At 44.2% G+C, this 21,501-nt stretch overlaps 1 protein-coding gene across 2 annotated transcripts in view; it reads right to left on the minus strand.

Moving 5' to 3' along the window:
- Positions 1 to 21,501, minus strand: part of jarid2b (jumonji, AT rich interactive domain 2b) — a 109,927-nt gene that overhangs the window by 56,459 nt on the left and 31,967 nt on the right. For both annotated transcript variants that reach the window (XM_031742380.2, XM_031742388.2), the window contains exon 2: positions 3,938 to 4,064. In XM_031742380.2, the coding sequence (XP_031598240.1) occupies positions 3,938 to 4,064 (127 nt within the window). The remainder of the gene's footprint in view (positions 1 to 3,937; positions 4,065 to 21,501) is intronic.

The following is a 21,501-nucleotide window of genomic DNA, read 5'->3' on the forward strand; positions in this document are numbered from 1 at the left end:
ACTTGACCACAAGCCAGAACAAAAAGCTCGCAACTATGTGCATTTCTGTAACGCAGCATCTGCTTTTGTGCCGTTCAAGGCTATAACTGAAGCATCAAAGGCAAAGAATGGACGCTATCATGGCTCGAACTGTTGTGGGAAAGCGAGCATGAGAGGGCCGAGTAGACACAATCTCTCAGCCTCGCTTGATATCCAAACACGTCTTCTTCCAGTTACCGTGATTTTCTTTTATCACCACCTCCCTGTCTGTGCTGGTATACCTTCATCTGTCGTCCTCTGTCCGGCATCTTATCACCAGAGAGAGAATAGAGGTCCCACACAGTGCTTCAAGCTGCCACGGGCTGCCACTCTGGCCGTGCAAGCGGGTGGCGACACGGGAAATGCAGACAGACAGCAGAGAGACAGCAAACTGAGAGCTGAGGGAAAGGCCATGATGTGCATTAAAACGGGTAGGAACAACAAGTCTTGAGACTGGCAGCCAGACGAGAAAGGGGAAAAAAAAAAGAAACTAGAGAGAGAGAGAGGGGGGACAGTCAGAGAAATGGGCAAACAGGGAGCCCTCTCTTCAGCGCCTCCTGGAATTTGGCCAGCAGCCAGTTCCTCCATCAATAGCACTCAGGGAAATGGAGAGGGAGGAAAGGAAAGGGTGGGTGTAAGCAAGATAGCGAGGTAGGGACGTGGCTACAGAGAGATAGCTTTGACGAGTCAGAAGAAGAGGAGACTGGAGGGTGGCAAATGGCGGAAGAATGGGGCGGGGAAGGGGAAGAGGGTGAGAGGGCTAGGGTGACAGGTAGCGTAGATACTTGGGACAGAAGGGGCAGAGTACAGGAAGGACAAAATGGAAACGGGAGGTAGATGGCGAGAAAGACGGAGACAGATGAAAGAAGCTGTGGGAGAAAAAAGGGGGACTGTGGGCGTGGAGATACATAATCGAGGAGACAGGAGCTCGCGGAGAAGGCAGTAACCAGAGTCCTATTGATGTGTAATGGAAACCCTGCGTTGGAGGAGGGGGGTGGGGGAGCAAACGGAAGGACAAATGGATGGAGGGAAATAGGGAAAAGTAGGAAGGAAAAAAAAAAAGAGGAAGAATGTGGCTGCGATGCGTGGATTAATGAGCAGAAGCTGGGATGCAGAAGGGCATAATGCCATTTGATAAATAATGCAGGAAAGGAGGCACGAGAGGCAGGAAGTGTGATGGACACACAGACGGACGGCTGCCAGCTACCAAAAGGTAAAGTGGCTGGGGAGATGGCATGATTACTGGTTATGGACAGGGAGAAGGGCTGGGGTGGGCGGGGAGATAGACCGACACGCGCGGCTGATTGACAGGCCGCCACACCTCCCTCTAAAATAGATAGCCGCTGCTGCCACACAGTGACGGAGGAGGGAGGAGAGAGGAAAGGGAGAGGGGATGGAGAGATGCCCAAAGTAGGGGCAAAAAGCTGCTTTAGAAGCTTGGCTTGATGACGACCAGATGCCACGCTTTCAATCAGATCTGAAATAACATGAATTCAATCGTCCATTGACAAAAACACTCTGAAAAGCTTGATTTTTTTTCAGCGTTCTGTCATTGGGATTAAAAACAAAATGCCAGTCCAAGAAAATGGACTGTTTGTCATTTTCCGCTTAAATAATCACAGTTTTACAAATTTCGCTCTTTACATTTTTTGTCAATTAAGTAAATAAGCAAGCAATTTCCTGCCTTGCATCATTTCATCAATGCCCTATCCAAAATGGCTGATACTTCCACACAGACGACGACGCCTGCATGAGGCTGAAAAGTGCGGCACATGTCTGGCCCCAAAATATGCCCAGTCTCTCTAACCCGCAGTCCTCTAAAACAGCAGGGGCTGCCCATTCAGGATGTAGTGCATGCTGAGTGTGATCCTCCAAAATGGCTGACAGTTTCACCACAATGTCTGTGTGAGAGAGGAAACTGTGCCGCTCGCACTGCCTCCAAAGCCTCGCTAACCCACGGTGCTCTAAAACAGCAGGTCCCGTCTATTCAGCCCCACTCCCTTTTGTGTCAGCGCGGGCTGCTGTCGTTACCCCCGGTGCGACAGGCTGCCAACGCTTTCTAATGAGTCATTTTTATTCAGGCGATAAGGTCAGCTACCCGCGGCGGCTTAAAAGGCCCTGAGGAGCTCTGGAGTGGCAGCTATGAGATGCCAGACAGACGCATGGAGATGTACTGGCACACAAGGAGGGGAGGGAGGGGTGGCACTCAGAACCACTACGGACAGAAACACTAAAGGATTTTTTTTTTTTAATCTGTGTTTAATAAAGGAAACATGGCAAAAATAAGAAACGAGGAAAAGGAATAAGCTACATTTCAAAAGAGGCTCCCACCTCCCCGTTTATGCCCGTCTCTCTTTCTGCCGAGCTGGATAGCTGGAAGACTGGGCGTGAACTTTCAGAGGCTCTTTTTTCCTCCTGGTTCCTTTCTTTCCACGTCTGGGTTGTGTTAATGTCAACTGAGAATAGCTTCTGAGGCACGTGTGAAGTTCAAATCTCCGCTGTTGGCTGGCTATGGGCTTTTTGTGTGTGTGTGTGTGTGTGTGTGTGTGTGTGTGTGTGTGTGTGTGTGTGTGTGAGAGAGAGTGTGTGAGTGTATGTGTGCGTGTAGGAACACCAGTGTCAAACAAAGACATGGTGGCAGCTTGGTTCAAAACAAGCTGTTCATCCCCCCTGTGCACTCACTCTTCTCCTGTTGTTTCAGCCTCTCTTTTTTTAAAAACACACAAATTCCCTCAACTGTTTCTGGAGCAGGCTTCGACCATGGGATTGGATTTCTGTCTTTAGTAAGTAATTTCGGGTATTAGCTCAAGTTAAGGCTTCTGATAGGCTCGTGTTTTAATGAGCCCTGACCCCAGGATGGGTGTAAATGTGTAAAGCTGTGGGGTGGAGGTGGAATTAGCAACACCTATACACGTGTTTTCTTGTGTGTGGCACTGCTGGAGACCTCATCTGTGTCCCTCTGTTTGATGCACAAACAACTTTTTTAGAAACGAGAGGGAAATGTTTTCAGTTTTGAGGACGTGACACCGGCCCAAAAGACGGCTCAGTGACCAGAAACAAAAAAAAACTAGCAACTCTGACATTTCCCCCCTCAAAACATGACTGCAGCCATTCTTTGCCTCCGACTCTGTCACAACAGCGTGACAGTTTTCAGCTTCTCACACCTTCTGCAGTTTCTTTTTACTGTGGCAAGCTGTTAACAGCACACTAATTGGTGTAATTTGTTTTTCTCTCTTTGCAAAGTCATCATCTACATAAAGAGCACAAACGGGACTTTTCCACTAGAAGAACCATTATCCTTGAGTAGGAACCTTGGAGGAACTTTGTGTGTTTCTACTAAAAACACCCCTGCTCTCGCACTCGTACCTTCTAAAGGTTTAGGGATCTTCTATCTTATTACCACTGTTTTTGCATGACTACCTAATGGACTGGAGCAGAGCAGTTTCAGCAAACCCAAGTACTTGAATTTTCGGATTTAAGTAATTTCTCTGGCCCTTTATTTAGACCCTTGTCCCTGCAGTAGAAACACAAGAAGTCCCTCCAAAGGTTTTAACCTACAGGGAAAGATCATCAGTTCTCCAAGAGTTCTCAATTCTATTAACAAAACAGCCAGTCCTGTATGCTTAAGGGTTAATCTGTAGTATACAGCAAACTTGCATATGTATAATCACTTACTGAATGCTGCTGATGTGAACAAATAGGCCGGTTTACTTTATTTCACACTTTAACGCTGATTAATTCAGCAAAGTATTACTGCTGTACAGTACACACCTACACATCTACTCAATCTGCTCTTTTGTAGCACCCAACCCAGGGACAAAAACAAAAGAAAACGTTAGTGCAAAGATGAGCTATGCACCATTGCATTTATCTCCTTAATGCTCTCCTTAGAGCATTAAGGAGGTGGACTTAAACCCACCATTAGAGTTTGTGGTTCCATCCCCATCCAGCTGCCGTTTCTGTGCAGTCCTAAACTCCTTTAGGGAGAGGTAAAGCACCTTTCGCATAACCCGCTCCTCCGACCACGGGATCCCATCACTGTCATCCTGTGAAGATATCAAGAGGGTGAAAGTGGATTAGTGTAAGCCCTCATCGCAGAGAAAAACCACAAGCAATGTGCATTTCTCCATTTTCTGTAACCATTAACTCTGTTTCTGTTCACATCATGTTTTGGAAAGAAAAAAAAAAAAAACACTTGGCAGACAAGAACATGAAAAGCACATAATAAAAGACAGTATTTGTAAGTTGGACAGCTGTTTATGCCGGGCCATTTCCTTTGTTTCTTTTTGCAAGGCAACAGAACTTCCAAAGTAGTGTGGCGTTAGGTCAAGGTCAGGAAATGCTCACAGGCCAGCCAGGCTTAGATTTGCCTCAAAACAAAAGAAAGCTTAAACTAACTTCAACAAAGTCTGTAAATTTTCACATTTTTGCGAAGAGATACCCACATAATTACTCAGCACTTTCAATGTAGCATTAAAACTCCAAAAATAGCCTAGAATGAAGGAATTTCTTACAGGAAAAAAAAAGATTTTTTTAGCTAAACTATGAACAAGCTATTAAAATTAGAGAATGAAAACTGTGGACCGCAGTAATTTTAAATTATTTTATGAATAGTTAACACAGAAATAAGGAATGCATAATTATTAAAACAGATGGTCAAAACAGAACAAAACGATTAGCTTGATTAAAGTACTTGTAAAAGTTAAAATTTTTAGCTAACACTGTGGATAAACAAATGAATGTATTAGCAAGACACAGTGGATATTTCTAATAATATTAGCGAAAATTATGAAAGCTAAAAGTATGGCCTGAGCCAGCAATGTAACAATGACCTAACAGAGTGGAGAAACAGTTAAAGCTGTTAGCTTACAATACAAACTAAATGTAGCTAGAATGTAGAAGAACATCAGATAAATAATCCGAGTTTTGGATGACGGCTGTGCTAATGTGTGAGCAGTTATGATAGATTTAGTAAAGAGAGGAAAAAAAACAAATAAAAAGGTCCGAGTAGAATGGGGACTCCCTTCCATATTGTTCTTATTGCATCCTTCCCGAACATTTCTCACTACATAGTGACATTAGCATGACACAATATTAGCATAACATAGCATTAGCTTAGACACAGGGCAACACATTAGCATAACAATACATTAAGGGGTCGCATTTTCCCCACAACGCCGTGAGCGGAGAGCATTAAAGCGATGAATAGGTAGGAAGCAAATGAAAAAGGCATCATGGGACTGCGAGTTTATGTGTTGCTAATCTCTCCCAGTGAGAACGAGACAAAAGATGTTATTGTCAAAAGAGGTCACCAGGAGTCATACATGCACACGCACGCACAACACATCCTTCTCCGAGACATGACCCATTCAGACTCGGTCTAGGCAACAAACACAAGATGGTCGAATGTGCAGCACATAGAGGGAAAGTTATTGGAAACACTCATTGCTCGCACTGAGAGTTTTAACGGCTTATTGGAAAAAAATATTCCAGCCCAAAGAGCATTCTTAAAAGGGTCTTTAGTGAGTGTCCAACAGCAATCACCATACTTCTTTCCTCCCTTGCTGCTTACACTCATTGCTCTGACAGCTGTGTTTGATGTCGAACAACGCTAATGACTAAAGGAAATGAGATTAGGACATGCGCAACAACAAAGAGGTATTAATAAATAATGGAAGCTGGAAATAGCTTTTCTCTACTCGAGTCATGGGGCGAGTGGTTTTCAGCTGTTAAGTCTCAGAAAAGAAAACATTTGCTGCTTTTATGTAACCGAAAAAAAACCTAATGTATGCTAATTATCTGAATTAAAAGCACATTTCAGGTCCTGTCGACCCATCTCAGCAAGCACATTTCCTTCTGTCTGAGTCAAATGTAAAGAGGCAGACCTGTGTGGGAGCACACTGTTTGTTCATCCAGTTGACTCAGACCACTGGAGCTGGCTCTGCTAAGTGGCTGGCGGACACTGCAGTGGCATCATTGTTGGCTGGGTGCATTATTTTAAAAATAAATAAATAAAATTCCACATCAAACAAACAAAAAAAAAATATATAATAACAATCATATCAAACTGTTTTACTGCTGCTGATAACAAGATAACAACGATAGAATTTGTTTTAATAGAATACTAAAAGATAAATAAAAAGCCCCAAAAAGGAAAGAAAAAACAGAAGCAGAGGAGTAAAGATGACGAGCTGTGGGAACACAAACTGTACTTCTGTGTGCGTGGAAGATGGAGAGCGATGTAATCTTATCCTACTGGTATGGATTCTCCCACAGGCGAGTGAATAAGCCCGTTGTTTCCGACTCCTGGGGTCGGAAATGTTCTCTACACACACAATCAAACATGCAACTAAGATATGATAGGAAGGAGCAGAAAATAGTGTGAAAGTGGTGGGCTGCCTTTGCACAACTTTATTTAAAAAGGAAAAAGAAATAAGCCAGCACAGTACAAATTTTGGATTACAGGCCAGATGCCAACTTCAGTGATATGGTGTCTAATTTAAATCTTATTAAAAGGTCGCAGAGATATCTTGAGTGTTCTCTGTTGATGTGACTGTAACACTGACAAAACTGAAGATTCTCTTTGTTGTTTCCATCTCTTTGGTGGATAAAAATAAGCTCCCGCCTTTGTTTTGATTTCCCAGGTCTGCCCGGGGACCCTTCGGGGAAAGGCCTCAAGAGCTGGCGAGGGGAAAGGTGGGCAAAATATTAAAAGCTGAGTGTCTGCACATGATGGAGCTGATGGGTGACAGCCATGTCTGCCTTTATACAACACACACGCTCGCACGTGCACACACACACGCAAGCAGACCTCCCAGTGCACTGATGCTTCGCAGCCTCTGACAGAGGGTGATAGGGTATTTTTTAGGGGTGTAACGTGCAGTCACTCATTACACTGTCACACATGACCACACGCACACACACACACACTAGAGAGACAGATAGTGGGAAGTATTCAATTATGCCATTTTCTCCTGTAGTTAATGTCATCTAATCCATTCACTGTGTGTGCATGCGAGTGTGTCTGTGTGTGCATGTGTGCAAAAGCCTGCCAGGTAAGCACCAATTACCTAGACAGCTCACTAGCACTCTTTCCCTCCATGGTGTGGCAGAAGGCCAAATGTACACACACACACACACACACACACACACACACACACACACACACACACACACACACACACACACACACACAGAGCACTGACAGTATATCTCAGGGTTACAAATGCTCTCATATACAGATTCTATGGCTCAACACACACACAAAAACACCAGACACAGCTGCATCGGGAGAAAAAAATGACCTTAAAGTTCATCTGTATTTCTTTTTCTCTCTGTTTCTCTGTGGTTTCCTCACAGTAGTTGGCAGATTGCCACAGATATTTCCTGCACTGTGTACACATGCGAGACTGGGGAAAAAAAAAAAAAAAAAATGCAGGGAAGAAATGCTGACCGACTTTTCACCGAGGGGAGAAACGAAAAGTAAAAAGTGACGGTTAAAGCTGTGCTCTGCCGCAACTGCTCTAACCTAAAACTTCCCAATACTTGCTCATAGCTGCACGAGATCAATTAAACAAGTTTCCACAGCCATTTTCTGACCCAAGACAAAATGGGCCTTCTGATCAGAAGAACCTGCCCCTGCATGTGTGTTTGGCAAAATGTTGGTCAGCATTACAAAAACCCTCCATAACCATATACATCGTGTTACCAGAGGACAAGCTTAGCATGAGAGAAGAAGAGAAACATCTACTCAAACAACCAAAACGTGCTGCACCTCACTTTCCCTGACAAACACAGCACACCGTGCGCGTGCGCGTATGTGTGCGCCTGCGCTTGTGAGGCACTGCCAGAACTCTTCAGAGACCGCTTCTACACAGAGCTACCTGGCAGTGACACACACATCTACCCTACAACTAGCTCCCACCAGGCTAGTGGAATTCCACTAATGAGCGCAGGGACCTTTTCGGTGCACACAGTGCGTATGTATAACCAAGTGATGCCTCGGGATAATTGTGCGCCTACTGTCACAGAGCAACCCCACCCCCAACTCTTTTGTAATACACAGGTAAGCCATCCTACAAAACACACACAGACACACATAAATGCAGGCGGATAGGTTTAAAGCATCCATAGAGATAATGCGCTTGAAAAAGTGTGTCATATAAGATCATTACATCTCTTATGTCCTGTGATGTTGCTCTCAATTTAAGTATGAAGTACAGCTCTAAAAGGAAAGAAAAAACAGCTTAACTACTGGGCTTCTTAAAATACTTTTTCTGCTCCATTTCCTGACATTATCCTGGAGCTGGCTTAAACGGCTCAAAGTATAACTGGAGCCCATCTTAAAGGTGGGCAGCAGTAGCCAGGCAAAACTAGAGTTTTGCCAACAACCGAATAATCCCGGTCAACACAGGTGCATAAACAGAACTGAGCAAATGTTTAAAAGCAGGTCTTGCACTGTGCCAGGCATAAGCCCTCAAGAGTCTGCGCAGGATTACATCCATCACTGCATCAGCACCAGCTCATTAGCCGGATAAAAAGTGGCGCCGGTTCCACTTCATAAGTCCAGCCCCCGTTCAAAAGCTCCTCTCTGCAAAGCAGGCAAATCCAATAACCCAGAATGGAGACTGAACACATGTTCTAAATGTGGTATAAGACACCAGGGTAGGGGCAGAGAGTTGGAGACGAGGATGGGGTTCTGAATCTTCTGGGCGTCCACTCAAAAAGTTGGGAGAAAAAAAAAAAAAAAATCTGACTTGAGCATTCAGTGGGAATAAACGGTGACAATACAGATCTCCTCAGAGACCATATTTAACTCCCATATTAAAATATCACACGCAAACAATGGATTCATTTCGCACAACAAAAGCATGTTGAACACCAGCCCAATCTGATTTCATTACCAGTATAAAAATACCCCAGTGCCAAAAACTCAAAGCTGTACTTTGCCAGTATTTTGTTAAGTACTTTTTTTTAGAAGTGTGTGTGTGTGAGAAATTACTTATTACAGCATGAAGCAAAATACGCACACACACAGAAGCTGCCTTTAACACAGAGACTCACAGTTTATCCCTGGTGCTGCAACACAAGAGATGATTAAACCCAATACGTGCTTTCTCTTTTCATCATCAAGATGATATACAACTCATGAATAAGTAAAACACAAGAGAGCTACATGTAAGCGACACCACTACTGAATGAACACAACTCATTAGCATTTCAATCTACCGCACGTATAAATCCGCGCTCTTGCGTGTGCATACGTTACTGTGCAAGTGTGGGTGTGCGTGCATGCGTACAAGCTAGCGGTTCTATAAATAGCTCTATGCTGCTGCCGACTGTGCGGATGTCACAGCAGAGGAATGTGGGCCATGCGCAAGCTGCGATCCGCTCTACAAAACTGGCCCAAAAAAATCTGTTATTCTAACACATTTCCTGTTGGAGCACGGACGGAGCAATAGCAGGACAGATAGATGGAGGAGAAATGTTATTTTAGCAGAGCCTGGGATTTTGTTTTCCAGTAGTCAGGGACGGTCCCTACACCACTACTACCCATCTCTTTTCCTTTCTGCACATGTTGAGCTTTCTTACCACCAACACATGGTCCCCAGATGACTGCAAGGACTCGACTGCTGAGGGTTCACAAGCAGTGCAGATGACGTTGATAACAATTATTTAATTCCCAAATACATGACTGGGGCCTCTCTCGCACTCATGACCAAGCGTTTCTGGATCTGAAACATTTAGCCCATTAAAAAGACAAAAACCAGCGACAGTGATTCATTTAAAAAGAAAATAAGGTAAAACCAGAAAACTTATTTTGCCTTTCTGAAGCTTATTTCCAACTTCTAGTGTAAACAGTGGCAGCTGTTCCCTAAAAATCCCACTTGTCCTCATCCTACATCAGCAAGATCGACTAAAAGCAGGCCAGCTTCCTTAAGCATGAAGCACGTGTTTGCGTCGAAAATTTACATTCCGATCCTAACTACATCCTGGTCCCCACTTCCCTTACAGCTTCAAGTACACCGGATGCTTAGCTCAGCTTGGACCTCAGAGAATAGCCGAATGGAACAAGGTTTCGGGGGTTGCCTGGGACAAGGGGCCCTATATAATCGCCTCATTATACCACAAGCTCACTGCAATGGAATGTGTGTCTGTGTGCACACACACACGCACATCTGTACAGCCAAAGGGGCCTTCCCTCTTCCCTTTAAACTAGTCATGCTGGGATAGCCCCAGCAGTTTCAGAGTATTTCCATCTGCAGGATAAGAGAGAGGAAACGAATGCACAAAGACTACAAGATGCCTCCTGTGATAACGTAAAGACTTCAAAATCGTGTCTTCCCGTGGGCAGAAATGCTGTTGAACGTCACTTTGTCGACATTCAGCAGATCAACGTTTCTCCACGAGAACAAAATGCCTTCCGTCTGGTCACGACGGCCGCTCGTGCTGAGCCGGGCTCGGTATGAGACGCGCGCCAACCTCCTGCGTCTCCCCGCTGTCAATCATATCAGCTGTCTGCATTTCCACATTCACGCACGCACCGTCTGAATCTGAGCGCACGTAAGTGACAGACTGCCAGAGCTATTCAGCCCTGTCGAGCATTAAATGCTATCAGGCTGGTAAAAGTGGAGCACAGAGAGTGAGACAGACAGAGAGAGATGGAATGAGGGTGGGAGCTTTTAACACACACACACACACACACACACACACACACACACACACACACACACACCGAGCTTAATTTCACTGAAAGAAATAAATGTCACAGAGCTTTGAAGAGCCTGTATGTGTGTCTGTGTGCATCTCCATTAAGCCTGCTAAATAAAAATGTTGCTTCTCGTGGATGGTGGGCATTTAAGCTCGTTTCTGCATCTACTTCAGTCCCCATTAATATGCCAAAAAAGTACCTGTACTCCTACAAGGCATGTGCCAATGACCCTCAAACAGCCAGGAAAAAGAGAAGAAACAGCACATCATATTACATAAATTCCAGCAGCACCAGCTACATGAGCAGGTGAAGCCTCTTCTGAATTCTGATCTGTGCTGTTAGCCTAATTCTTCTATATCCTGGAACACCGACTCATGCTTTCTAACAGCATGTGGAAGGAGTTGAAGGTTTTCTACTTGGTGCACGTCACACCACACCGCACCGGAGGAGCATTAGCCTAAAAAAGAAAAAAGAAAAAACCTGCACTCAAAGCGACCCGTTTCCTGTTCTTTGACTGCCGCCAAGCTGAGACAGGACAGCGGAACTGCTGTTGAGGGAATTTTAAGTGTCTCATAAAGTGAAATGTTCAAGGAGCGGCGTGGTATCAACTTTGCAGTGGCTTCACAGCCTTGTTGCCATGGCTTTTAGGGCTCAGATGAGGAACATTCTTCATACTGTGAAGTTAGATTTGGCAGGCTGAGCCACGCTGAGCCACGTCTGGCCTTACAATAGGCCAAAACACAGGCCTCATGATAGGAATTGTGCATTAAGATATAATATTAAAAGAAAAAGAAAAAAAAAACACTGTGTGTGTGTGCGCGTGTATATATACACATCAGTGTGCAGACTTTCCCTCTTTGATCTGACAGACTGCACAACAAATGGCCCTCGTTTAATAATAATAACAGCCTCATTCAACACATTCACTCTCCAACTCTGTCACAATATCATTTTCACTTTGGCTGCATGCCGCTGACCAGAGGTTTAGCTCATTTCTGTACACCACGCGTGCACAAACACACACGCACGCTCTCCAACTGTGGTCACGTGCAGTAAGCTCTGATCAACGGCGCTACCCAACACGCTGCCATTCATCACGGCGGCTGCTACGTCGCCCTGCTGTTCTGCCAGGATCCCCGAAGAATCTGCTGCTGATCGCATCCAACAGAGCTCCATTTCAAACACACAGACATTAGGTACGACTTCTTATCAATGGCAACAGCTTACTTAATCAACTAAGGAAATGTGCTCTCAGTTTCCAATCAGAATGTGCGGCACTAGCTGCTGAGTACGTGATTATGAAAGCCATCGCATGCATTTATCATTCAAAATGTGGTAAGAAAGTGTCGTAAGATGTAAGATTGTATGAGGCCGCAATGCAAATGGATGGGTAGGGGATCAGGCAGTCAGAACAGGTCTTGGAAATTGCTGTAAGATTTTACAGACACAGACTTTAAAGGAAAACAGAAAAAAAAACTTCCAGGCCAAAGTAATCCTATGAAATGATGAGTGGAATCTTAGTTAACTCGGTTAGATAATCGATGTAAATGCCAGGGGGAAAATGCAAAGTGGGATCATTTCCACAGGTGTGTGTTAGCCTCTTCGCGCAGCTGCTTGCCGGCTACCATGACACTTTGTTTTGTGCACGTAAGATTGATCATATACAAGCTTGTACTAAATTTGGTTTCTCATAATTGGTTTTGGAATGATTTAATGCTCTCCAGGGTCAAAAACTAACTAGGCATGATGATGATCGTGAACAAGTCGCCAAAGATGAGTAACCAAAACAAACTGAAAAAACGCAGACAGACAGAAACACGACTCCCTCAGTTTATTCGTTTAACTGCAGCGATGCAGCCCATAGCTTTTACTGGCTGCCAGCTTTAATTTGACAGATTCCAGCGCTGTTAGGAGCTCTTATGATACTGCTAGAGACAAATGGTGCTAAATGCTTGCTGCGGTCTGATGTGCATGTCCCGTGCACGCAAATTCACATGAGGTATTCTCATATGCATGAAGAAACTGTAGGTCTATATTAGACTGTATAGACATATCGTGCCACAGACTTGAAGCCCTCCCCCTCCTACAAACAAGGAGGGGACAGGAAGGCAGAAACAGGAAACAGAGTAACCTCATTAGCCTCATGCCTCGTCTGACAGGAACAGCCTGCAGGCTCACAGGCCTCGTACGAATACACAGAAAACCACCAGCCTTTGGTCAGTTTATGCAGCACCCGTCTGCTACTGGGGGAAGACGCCTTTTGTAGGAAACCAAGCCACTGTGAGGGCAACACCTGAGGGAGACTTTTTGTTTTGTTTTCTCCGCGTTAGCCTTAGATAGCCACGCTCTGAGAGAGCACCACAGGATTACATCTGGAATCCAGTTCGGTAAAGCTGTAAACAATCAGACAGGAAGAAGCACACAAGTGCCATCAAGAACAGGGTCTACTTAAAAAACAACAACTCGTACCCCGAGGCACGAACCTCATTTGGTCTTATTCTGCACAGGCACGGTGAGCTGCTTTTACTAGAAAAGACACATTAATCCCTCACCACCACCACCTTTCCACAGCTATGGCACTGAAAGGATATAGAGCGTGTGAAAGAGAGCACGACTTGCCCACATAAATGAAAAGTTATATGATGTGTGTATTGCCAGAGAGGAGTCAGGTTAATCCAGATGAATACTAGAGGTCGGGGGGGGATTCAAATATCGAAAGTATCGATACCAACGCTGGTATCGGTATTGTGATTGATAGTAGTGCGATAGGATCGATACTCTGTTTCTATCCTCCAGGTTCAGTAGGTTGCTAGCTGAACTGTGTTTAATAAAAAAATTTTGGGAAATTAAAAAAATAAATAATACTGAAAACATGCACTCGGGAAAATGTCACATCAGTTTTATTTATAGGCTATAGCACAGTTAAACAACAGAAGCTCACCCAAAGTGCTTTTAAGACAGGCGTGTTTACATTCCAGGTCTCCAAAATAACAGTTTTGTGGTGTGTTTACTTGCTTTAGCTAATTATTGTGAAAATGAAAAATTACAGCGATTTAGTGGTTATTAAAACATTTTCAGAATTTGCAAATTAACAAGTCTATACATCATACTGCTCTCCCCTGCATAAGCTGCCTTTATAGGTTAAAAGCATCGATATTGGTATCGGCAGTATTGGCCCTGTTTTTACTTGGTATCACACCGATACCAATAAATAAGTACAGCACAGCATTAATGAAGAAGAAGAAGCAGCCACTTCAGAAGGATCTCTTGCTGATCACAGAGACAACTACATTTAAAAAAAAAAGTTTTTATTATCTGAATTCTGCTTGCATCTCTTCAAATTCAACAAATGCAGATGACCTCTGACCCTGCTTCGCTCATCTCTAAGGCCCCTTCTTGCATCTCTTCCAATCAAAATAACCAGCGTCTGATACGCTCAAAAGGTAGCGCCTTTTGTTGAAGTGAGTCAATTCAGGCTTTAAAAAAGGTTGTGTTTGTGTGTGCTGGTGCACTATAGTAGTGGTAGCCTTGGCCCAGGCTGGTCAATGAAGTCGGATGCGGTCATTGTAGCCACAAAAGCGACTTAAAATATTCCTTTTCACACCTTCAGCGCTCGTGCACTCTCTCACTCGCCACTCTACACAAACCATTTTTAGGTATTCTGACTATTTGTTCTCCAATTTAAAAAAAGAAAAAGGAAAAAAAGCAGTGTTGTGGTTAAAAACAAAAATGTGTTTAGAAACTTGCCTACTTTTCAGAGATCTTTCTGAGAGATAGTATTTTGCATCCACTGAAGATTAAGTGGGCCTCGTCAGTGAAATCAAGGGCCTCTGGTTGACACTCAGAAATCACCTAATGCGTTTTAAATTGCTGTATTAGAAAACGAAACTGTTCCACAAACAAAATTACTGTTATTACTTTTAGACCGTGGAAAACGTCCAGCGATGATGTAACACCCTGATTTTTGGCTCGCCCTCTGCGCTACATCCTTTTTCACTCGAGCCGTTTTTCACACTGCAGCGCATGTGTGAAAAACGGCTCGCAAGAATGAAAACGTCCGACGCAGTCACATGGATCTTAAACCTGACAACTCCCTGGTACAAAGTCTGCGCGAGGCCCGACTGTCCTGTGCTCTGCACAACAAGCAACAGTCTGGTGTATTAATAGTCTGCGAGTGGTCATATTGTGTCCTGCTTTCTTGCGCTAGTCAGGAAGCTTCTCAGTTCCCTCGAGTTCATGTGCGAGAACGGTTTTAGTCAGCACAGGCATCGCATACTGTGCCAAACTGTGAGTGTGTACAGTGGTCCCTCTACAACCTTAGCGATGTTTACCTTGAAACCCTTGCTCAGCATCCTTACGCAGACCTCTATAGTCATACAAGGATAAGTCGAGTTTTTTGCAGCAGTTTTGATGACACAAACTCACAGGAAAGGGGAAAAAACAAAACAAAAACAACTTGCCAGACTCAGAGATACATTGCTAGGAAAGGTGTAGGAGACAAGCGAGCAAGCAAAGGAGAGATGGAAGGCCTGCTTTTCCGTGCTAGTCTGTCATGCACCCCCCTCCATTTCTGCATCCTGCGATGCTAGGTAATACACTGCCCAGTGTCACTTATTAAGATGGATGGCAGTCCTGAAATGGCTTGGATGTGTGCTTTTGCAGAAGAGAAGAGAAGAGAAGAGAAGAGAAGAGACTCTTGTGTGGCCACTCTGGGCCTGGTGCCGGGTGGCATTGGTTGGCATCGCCCCCTCTGCAGCTGGTAGCAATATTAACCCGCCTGTTGGCAGACGGCTGGTGGGGCCGCGCGGGCAAAGGAGCTAGCCAGACAGGAGGTGGGGTGAGTGTGTGTCCTGAGTTGCCCTCTGTTGGCCCTGATGCGTGTGCACACTTGTGGGTAAGTCACTTGAGGGTTAGTCTGACTTTGTGTATCCAACTTCACAGACATGCTCTGGGTGTGTGGCTATGGGAGCCTGCATGTAGCTGCTTGTAGTGGTAGGTGGCGTGAGGATCCAGACCATAAACAAACCAAGCTGAGATGGGATGAGAACATGACAAAATATTGGCTAAAGATCCAAAGTCCCATTTAAGAAAAAAACAACAACACACACTGCAGGCCTACATGGAACGTACCAACTCATAAAAAGCTCAGGCGGGCTTCTCAGAGAGTTTTTCTTCTTTTTCGTTTGACGTCTGATGGGGTCTTGTTTACTCTCTCACAGGGACGTGCAAATTCCTAAGATTGGCAGATACAACTTCACACTGGTGTACTCAACAATACCACTACCATTAACAAGATTCCTTTAAAGTAAAAAAACACAAATCAACACCACATAAATAAAAACAGTCTTTTTTTTAATCAATAAAGACTGCAGCAATTTAGCAATTCACCTCTACGCAAAGTAAGCTTGTTTTGGAAAAACAATCTGACACCGATTGTTTTTTAACCTGATATCACATGTCACTAAACGTAAAGCTGAGAAGAAAGAAAGTCTCTATGCTAGGAGTGCTTTTCAAAGTAAAGAGACCCATTTTCCACTAGCGTGACTGGGGCTGATGACAGCAACAACAGAATAGCTTGTACAGACCATGTAAGGTCAAGTCTCTCTCGCTGACAATCTCGCTAACAAGCCCATTGCAACACAGCTCTCTTTTGACACTGTACACACACACACACACACCCACACACACACCCACCATCTCCGAAGGACTTAAAGGCTCACACTATAAAAGAGCTTGTCTCGATCATTACAGACAAACTGTGTCCTGCTATGTGTGTACACACACACACACACACAGTCAAGGCCACAAGGTGTGCATCCATCCCTTTATCCTATCAGCTAGAGCACTGTGAAAAACTCTTAAACCACCCCTCATTTCTTTATATTTTGCTTCAGAGGACTTTCTTACTGTACTTTATTTTTTTAAAAGTGGTCTTGAGCAATAGTTCTGCAGGCTTTCTGAAGGTCTTGCAAAATTTTTCTTGAGACAGTACGTGTACCTAATCATAGTTGTGTTTATTAAGCCAGTTAACACAGACCTATGGGTATTTCAAGCTCCAAGTATATTTCAGGATGGTTGTGCAGTGTGTGCTTTAAAGGATTTGAGGAAACTGGACAGCTGGGGAACAAAAAGAAGTAGAAGGAGGCCTAAAAGCTATCTATAAAAGTCAGATAAAGAAAATTGTCTGTAGGTAATCATATGTATTCAAATATAGCTTACAGATGACTCAAAGAATCTATACAAGTCAAGAGCATACAAGGACACGCCTTGTCACCTACAAAAAGGAATACATTAAATCCTATCCTGTACCCCATCCACCAAGAAACCTGAACGTCAGCTAGCAGAAATCCAAGGCCAATTCAGATTACATGCAACATGTTTATTCAAGTCTTGTGTAGTTAGTCGTATTTTTGATGACTCGCCAATAATTACTCTATTATTTCATAAACAACTATTATTTTTGCAGTGTTATACTGCTAAATAAAAAAAAAAAATGAATCAAACTATTGTGAATGAGCTACAAATACCAGCTGGGTGACAAGTTAATTACCCAATTTAACAAAACAAATAATTACCCTCTGGCTCTGAACCAGTCTACCGAACTATTTTCCTTATGGAAATGAGCATGTCGTGTGCACACATAGGCTTGCATTGCATTGGGGGAGGGGCTGACATCAGCTGAGCAATTCAGAGAAGAAACATGCAGATGCTCTTGGATGAGTCAATAGTTAAGGCCTGCTTTTAGTTTGTTGCCTCTTCGCATTAGGTAATCAAAGACCAACTTGGAATGGGAGGAAGCATGTGTTGAAACGCTGTCTGTTAGCTTCTCAATTAACTCATGTGCACACACACACACACACACACACACACACACACACACACACACACACACACACACACACACACACACACAGGGGATTTGCACTGGACGTACACTTGCAAGTACTTCAGGAATTAACCATATATAGTCACATATGAAAAAAAGGATGTATGCTATACACCAATTACATTTTTGCAGAATTTGACATTTAAGACCAACTCAATCATGAAACTTACAGAATAGGCAGCTGTGACTATCCTGGAAAATTGTTAATTAGCAGCGATATCCAGCAAGTAGGCTGAAGTGCACCGGAGCGAGAACAATCTCATACTTCAATCCCGACAAACTTTGAAACATCTAACACAGTAAGGAGAGTAAATAAAACACAGTGAAATGGTGAGAGCAAGCCGTAAATAAATATGGCAAAGTGCTACAAAAGCACTCTGTGACCAATCTGGAGCCATTCACAGGGGAATGGAAAAATCTACGCAACCTCCTATTCACACGACCTCTCGCCATTTGACTCTATTTATTGCAGTCCAGATGCATCTTGTTTATTTACCCAAACACCGTGCCCCAATTTAGCCCGAATGAGGCAAATTAAATCAGACCTTGTGAAATCGCTTCACTTCCCTGCCCTCGTTTCGTCCATTAAATTGTCATTGTTGGCCAGCCTTTTACGAGACGTGGTTAAACAAATGCAGCGCTCAAGGAGGAGAGCACAGCGCCAGACAGCACAGCAAACCCCTGCGACCCGCCTAGGTGGGTGAGAGGTGGAGTACCTGGGCTAAATCAGAAATTATTTTCTGGAACATTTAGTTATATGCATTTTTTTTAATTTTTTTTTTTAAATTGGTACCATAAGGTTAGGCAGAAACCACAAAATGTAAACATATGGACAATATGCCGAAAGAAAATTAAAGCTATAATATTAACAAAAGCTTTTTTGCAGAAATAAGCAACTAATTTCCAATCAATCAAAGACCACGTGTGGTTTAAGCGCCACATTGGCTTCATATCCTACAAAAAGAAGTCCAGCTAAAAAGGTCAAGGGTCGAGGGCAAGCAGGTGGCCAGAGAGGTGGGGGTTAAAGTTGACCTCTCGGCAGTCACGTCAGTGGGTGGGTCTCAGTCACTGTGTTCAAAAGGACCCGTCAATCACAGTCACTCATTTAACATGCGTCGATTTGTGGTGGCCCCAGGGATCCGGCCAGCTATTCCTCTCCGGCCCCTTTACCCCCAACCAGAGGCAGATAAGGGCCGCTTTACATGACAAAGTGCTGTGGAAGAGCAGGGCAGAGAAAAGAAAGAGGTTCCTTTCAGTTGCTGTTGGGGGAGCAAATCCTCTGCCTGCAAGGGGGTTTTGGTCACATGGTTCTTATTTCCAAATGCAAGCTGAAATTGGGATTCTTGGATTCCTTTTCAATCGTTCATATTAAGAAACTTAATATTACAGTCGTGCAAACCACTGATCTGAACTTTCTAAAAATGCATTCAGTAAAGCTTAAAGTGTTATCTTTATTAATCTCTTCAGGTTCCAGCTGGTCACGGCATAATAATCAATATTTTCAAGTCGTGCTCTGAATGCGAAGACTTTAGCTACTGCAGCACGCTTGGCACAATTTTAGATCACAGCTGCAAACTTTCACCTGGCACTGGACCTCTGCCTCATTAATGATGTGCAACGTGCTCAAACTGCCGGTGCTTAAAAGCAAGAGAGACGCAGCATATTGTCATCTTTCGTCTTCATGCGTGCTGGAATCGGTGAGCCGTCCTGGCCACGTGGCGTGAGAGGAGGAAAGGGAGGAAGAAGATGAGAGAAAGGAAAAAGGGAAAGCCTGGTTTACAAAAACTGGCTGACTAACAAAGCGTCTGTTGTTATGAGTAAAAAAAATTTTTAAAGGAGGGGGGGGGAAAAAAAACAAAGAAATGTATTAGCACAGAGAAGATCGGGGGGTTGGGGTTGAGTTTTGTTTTTAGTCTGAGCTGGAGAATCTCCCGTTCGAGCCATCTGCCCGTGTGAAAGCAATCGTAAGAGTCAGACAGTTTCTGCCAGCAAAAAGAAGAAAGGACAAAAAAAGGAAATGAAGCGATGTCACAGGGGAGTTGGTAGCAGAAAAAGGAGGGAGCGAGGACAGGTAGGCATTGTGTCTCGAGTTTCCCTTTCTATTCATTCACCCTGGTTCCTTTTTGGCCTCTTGGGGGAGACGGTAACTGAAGAGGGTGTTAAAAATGTCTTGCTGCTCAGATGCTGTCATCAGCGGACAGAGGAAGTTTTGTACGCGGTGGCCTGTAAGGATGAAGGAATTCAGAGCTGATAAATATAATGCGGATATCTTTTATGATTTCAAGGAGACGTGGCGCGCCTTTCCGGGTGGATCGTACACCTCCGCGAGTGTCGGATGATAAAGCAAAAAAGATGAGGCCTGTTTAGTGGCGTTTGTTCATCTTTAAAAATCAGGCTGACCAATATTAAAAGGCTTTTCCTCAATATGCACAATCAGCTGGTTTCTTTGATATAAACAATATGCACCACAAGGAGGGGGATAATTGTTGACAGTCCCACAGGGCAGTGATAAAATTGTGATTGCTGAATTATTGCTGCACTGCTGGAAGGGGGAGGGGGCATTTAATTTCAGACAAGGTGAGGGTATGATGGAAGGTTGTCCTATAGGCCCTGCTGGCGTTTCTCTCCCTGGGGAAGTTGATTTTTAAAACAGCTCCCCCCTCCTCTTCCCACTCCTCACCATATTTCACCCACATTTTCAAATCCACACAAATCTTCATCCATCACCGACAGCGAGGCAAAATAAACAATCATACTGTACATCCATCACTGTCTGTTTAATGCTGCACGGCTCTGCAAGGTGGGGACTCTTGAACGTAGCGGCACGTGTGCGCTCGCTTACACACATTTGCTCAGCGCGCGCGCGCCCGCGTTTCTAGCGCCGGTGGCGAGAACACAATCCGTAGGGGTGGGTGGGATAGTAAAGCAGAGAATTTCTTTTGTGGATAACAAGTCTGATCCACAAATCAGAGAAAACCTCGCCGTGTGCGGCCAATACGAGGCCGGCGCCACACAAGTCAAAACTTCCCGGTGAACCGAGGCACAATCATCCTCTCGCTCAGCGCCCATCACCTCAGAGAGCAGGCGCAAGTTACATTCTAATTTAGACTCTGAACTACCGACGCGTCTCTGGTGTGTCCTTCCCCTGGCAGCCGGCGGTGAAACAGAAACATTAAACACTACTGTAAATACAGGCCACCGAGAGGGGCGTCGGGTGTGCTGATATCAGTGCTGCCAGGGACTGATCCTGTCTTTAATCTACACCTTAGATCTGGGCTCTCAATCACAGCGTCTGCTTCAGACCCAGAGTCTACTGGCCATCGTCACCTGGCCTTCCCTCCTCTCATCTAACACTTCATAAAGACCATTCATCCCACCATCCTTTCATCCGTCTATACCAGGGGCCTCGTTAATCCTCCTCTCCATCCTGACCCTGTACCACTCTACTGGACTGGGACAAACTTCAAAGAGAGCGAGAGAGAGAGAGCAAGAGAGATTGGGTGGGTGGGTGGGCAGCTGTGTTGTGCTTGGCCTACACCACAAAGCCTTTAGATGACACACACACTTACTTCAGCACTAGTTAATCTTTGAAGAAAATGAATAACTAGGCGTAGTAAACCTGGACCAATTCACCACAGATCTGGCACAGACCACATATAAAGGTCTGCATTTCATTTATGATTTGATTAATTAAATATGACTTTATTTCTTTAGTACTCAAGTTGTTTCATGTCAAGGAAACAAATAGGAAGACTTTAAAGATTTTTCTCTAAGTTTCGGTGTCATAAGTGTCGATCTCTTTGAAAAAAGTCTGAAGATATTTAGACTATTAGAAGGCCATAAAAATGCATCTTTGGCCATATTCACCAAAAGACAAGATGTTGCA

The sequence above is a fragment of the Oreochromis aureus genome, linkage group 22 (genome assembly GCF_013358895.1).
Source record: "Oreochromis aureus strain Israel breed Guangdong linkage group 22, ZZ_aureus, whole genome shotgun sequence".
NCBI classification, from domain to species: domain Eukaryota; kingdom Metazoa; phylum Chordata; class Actinopteri; order Cichliformes; family Cichlidae; genus Oreochromis; species Oreochromis aureus.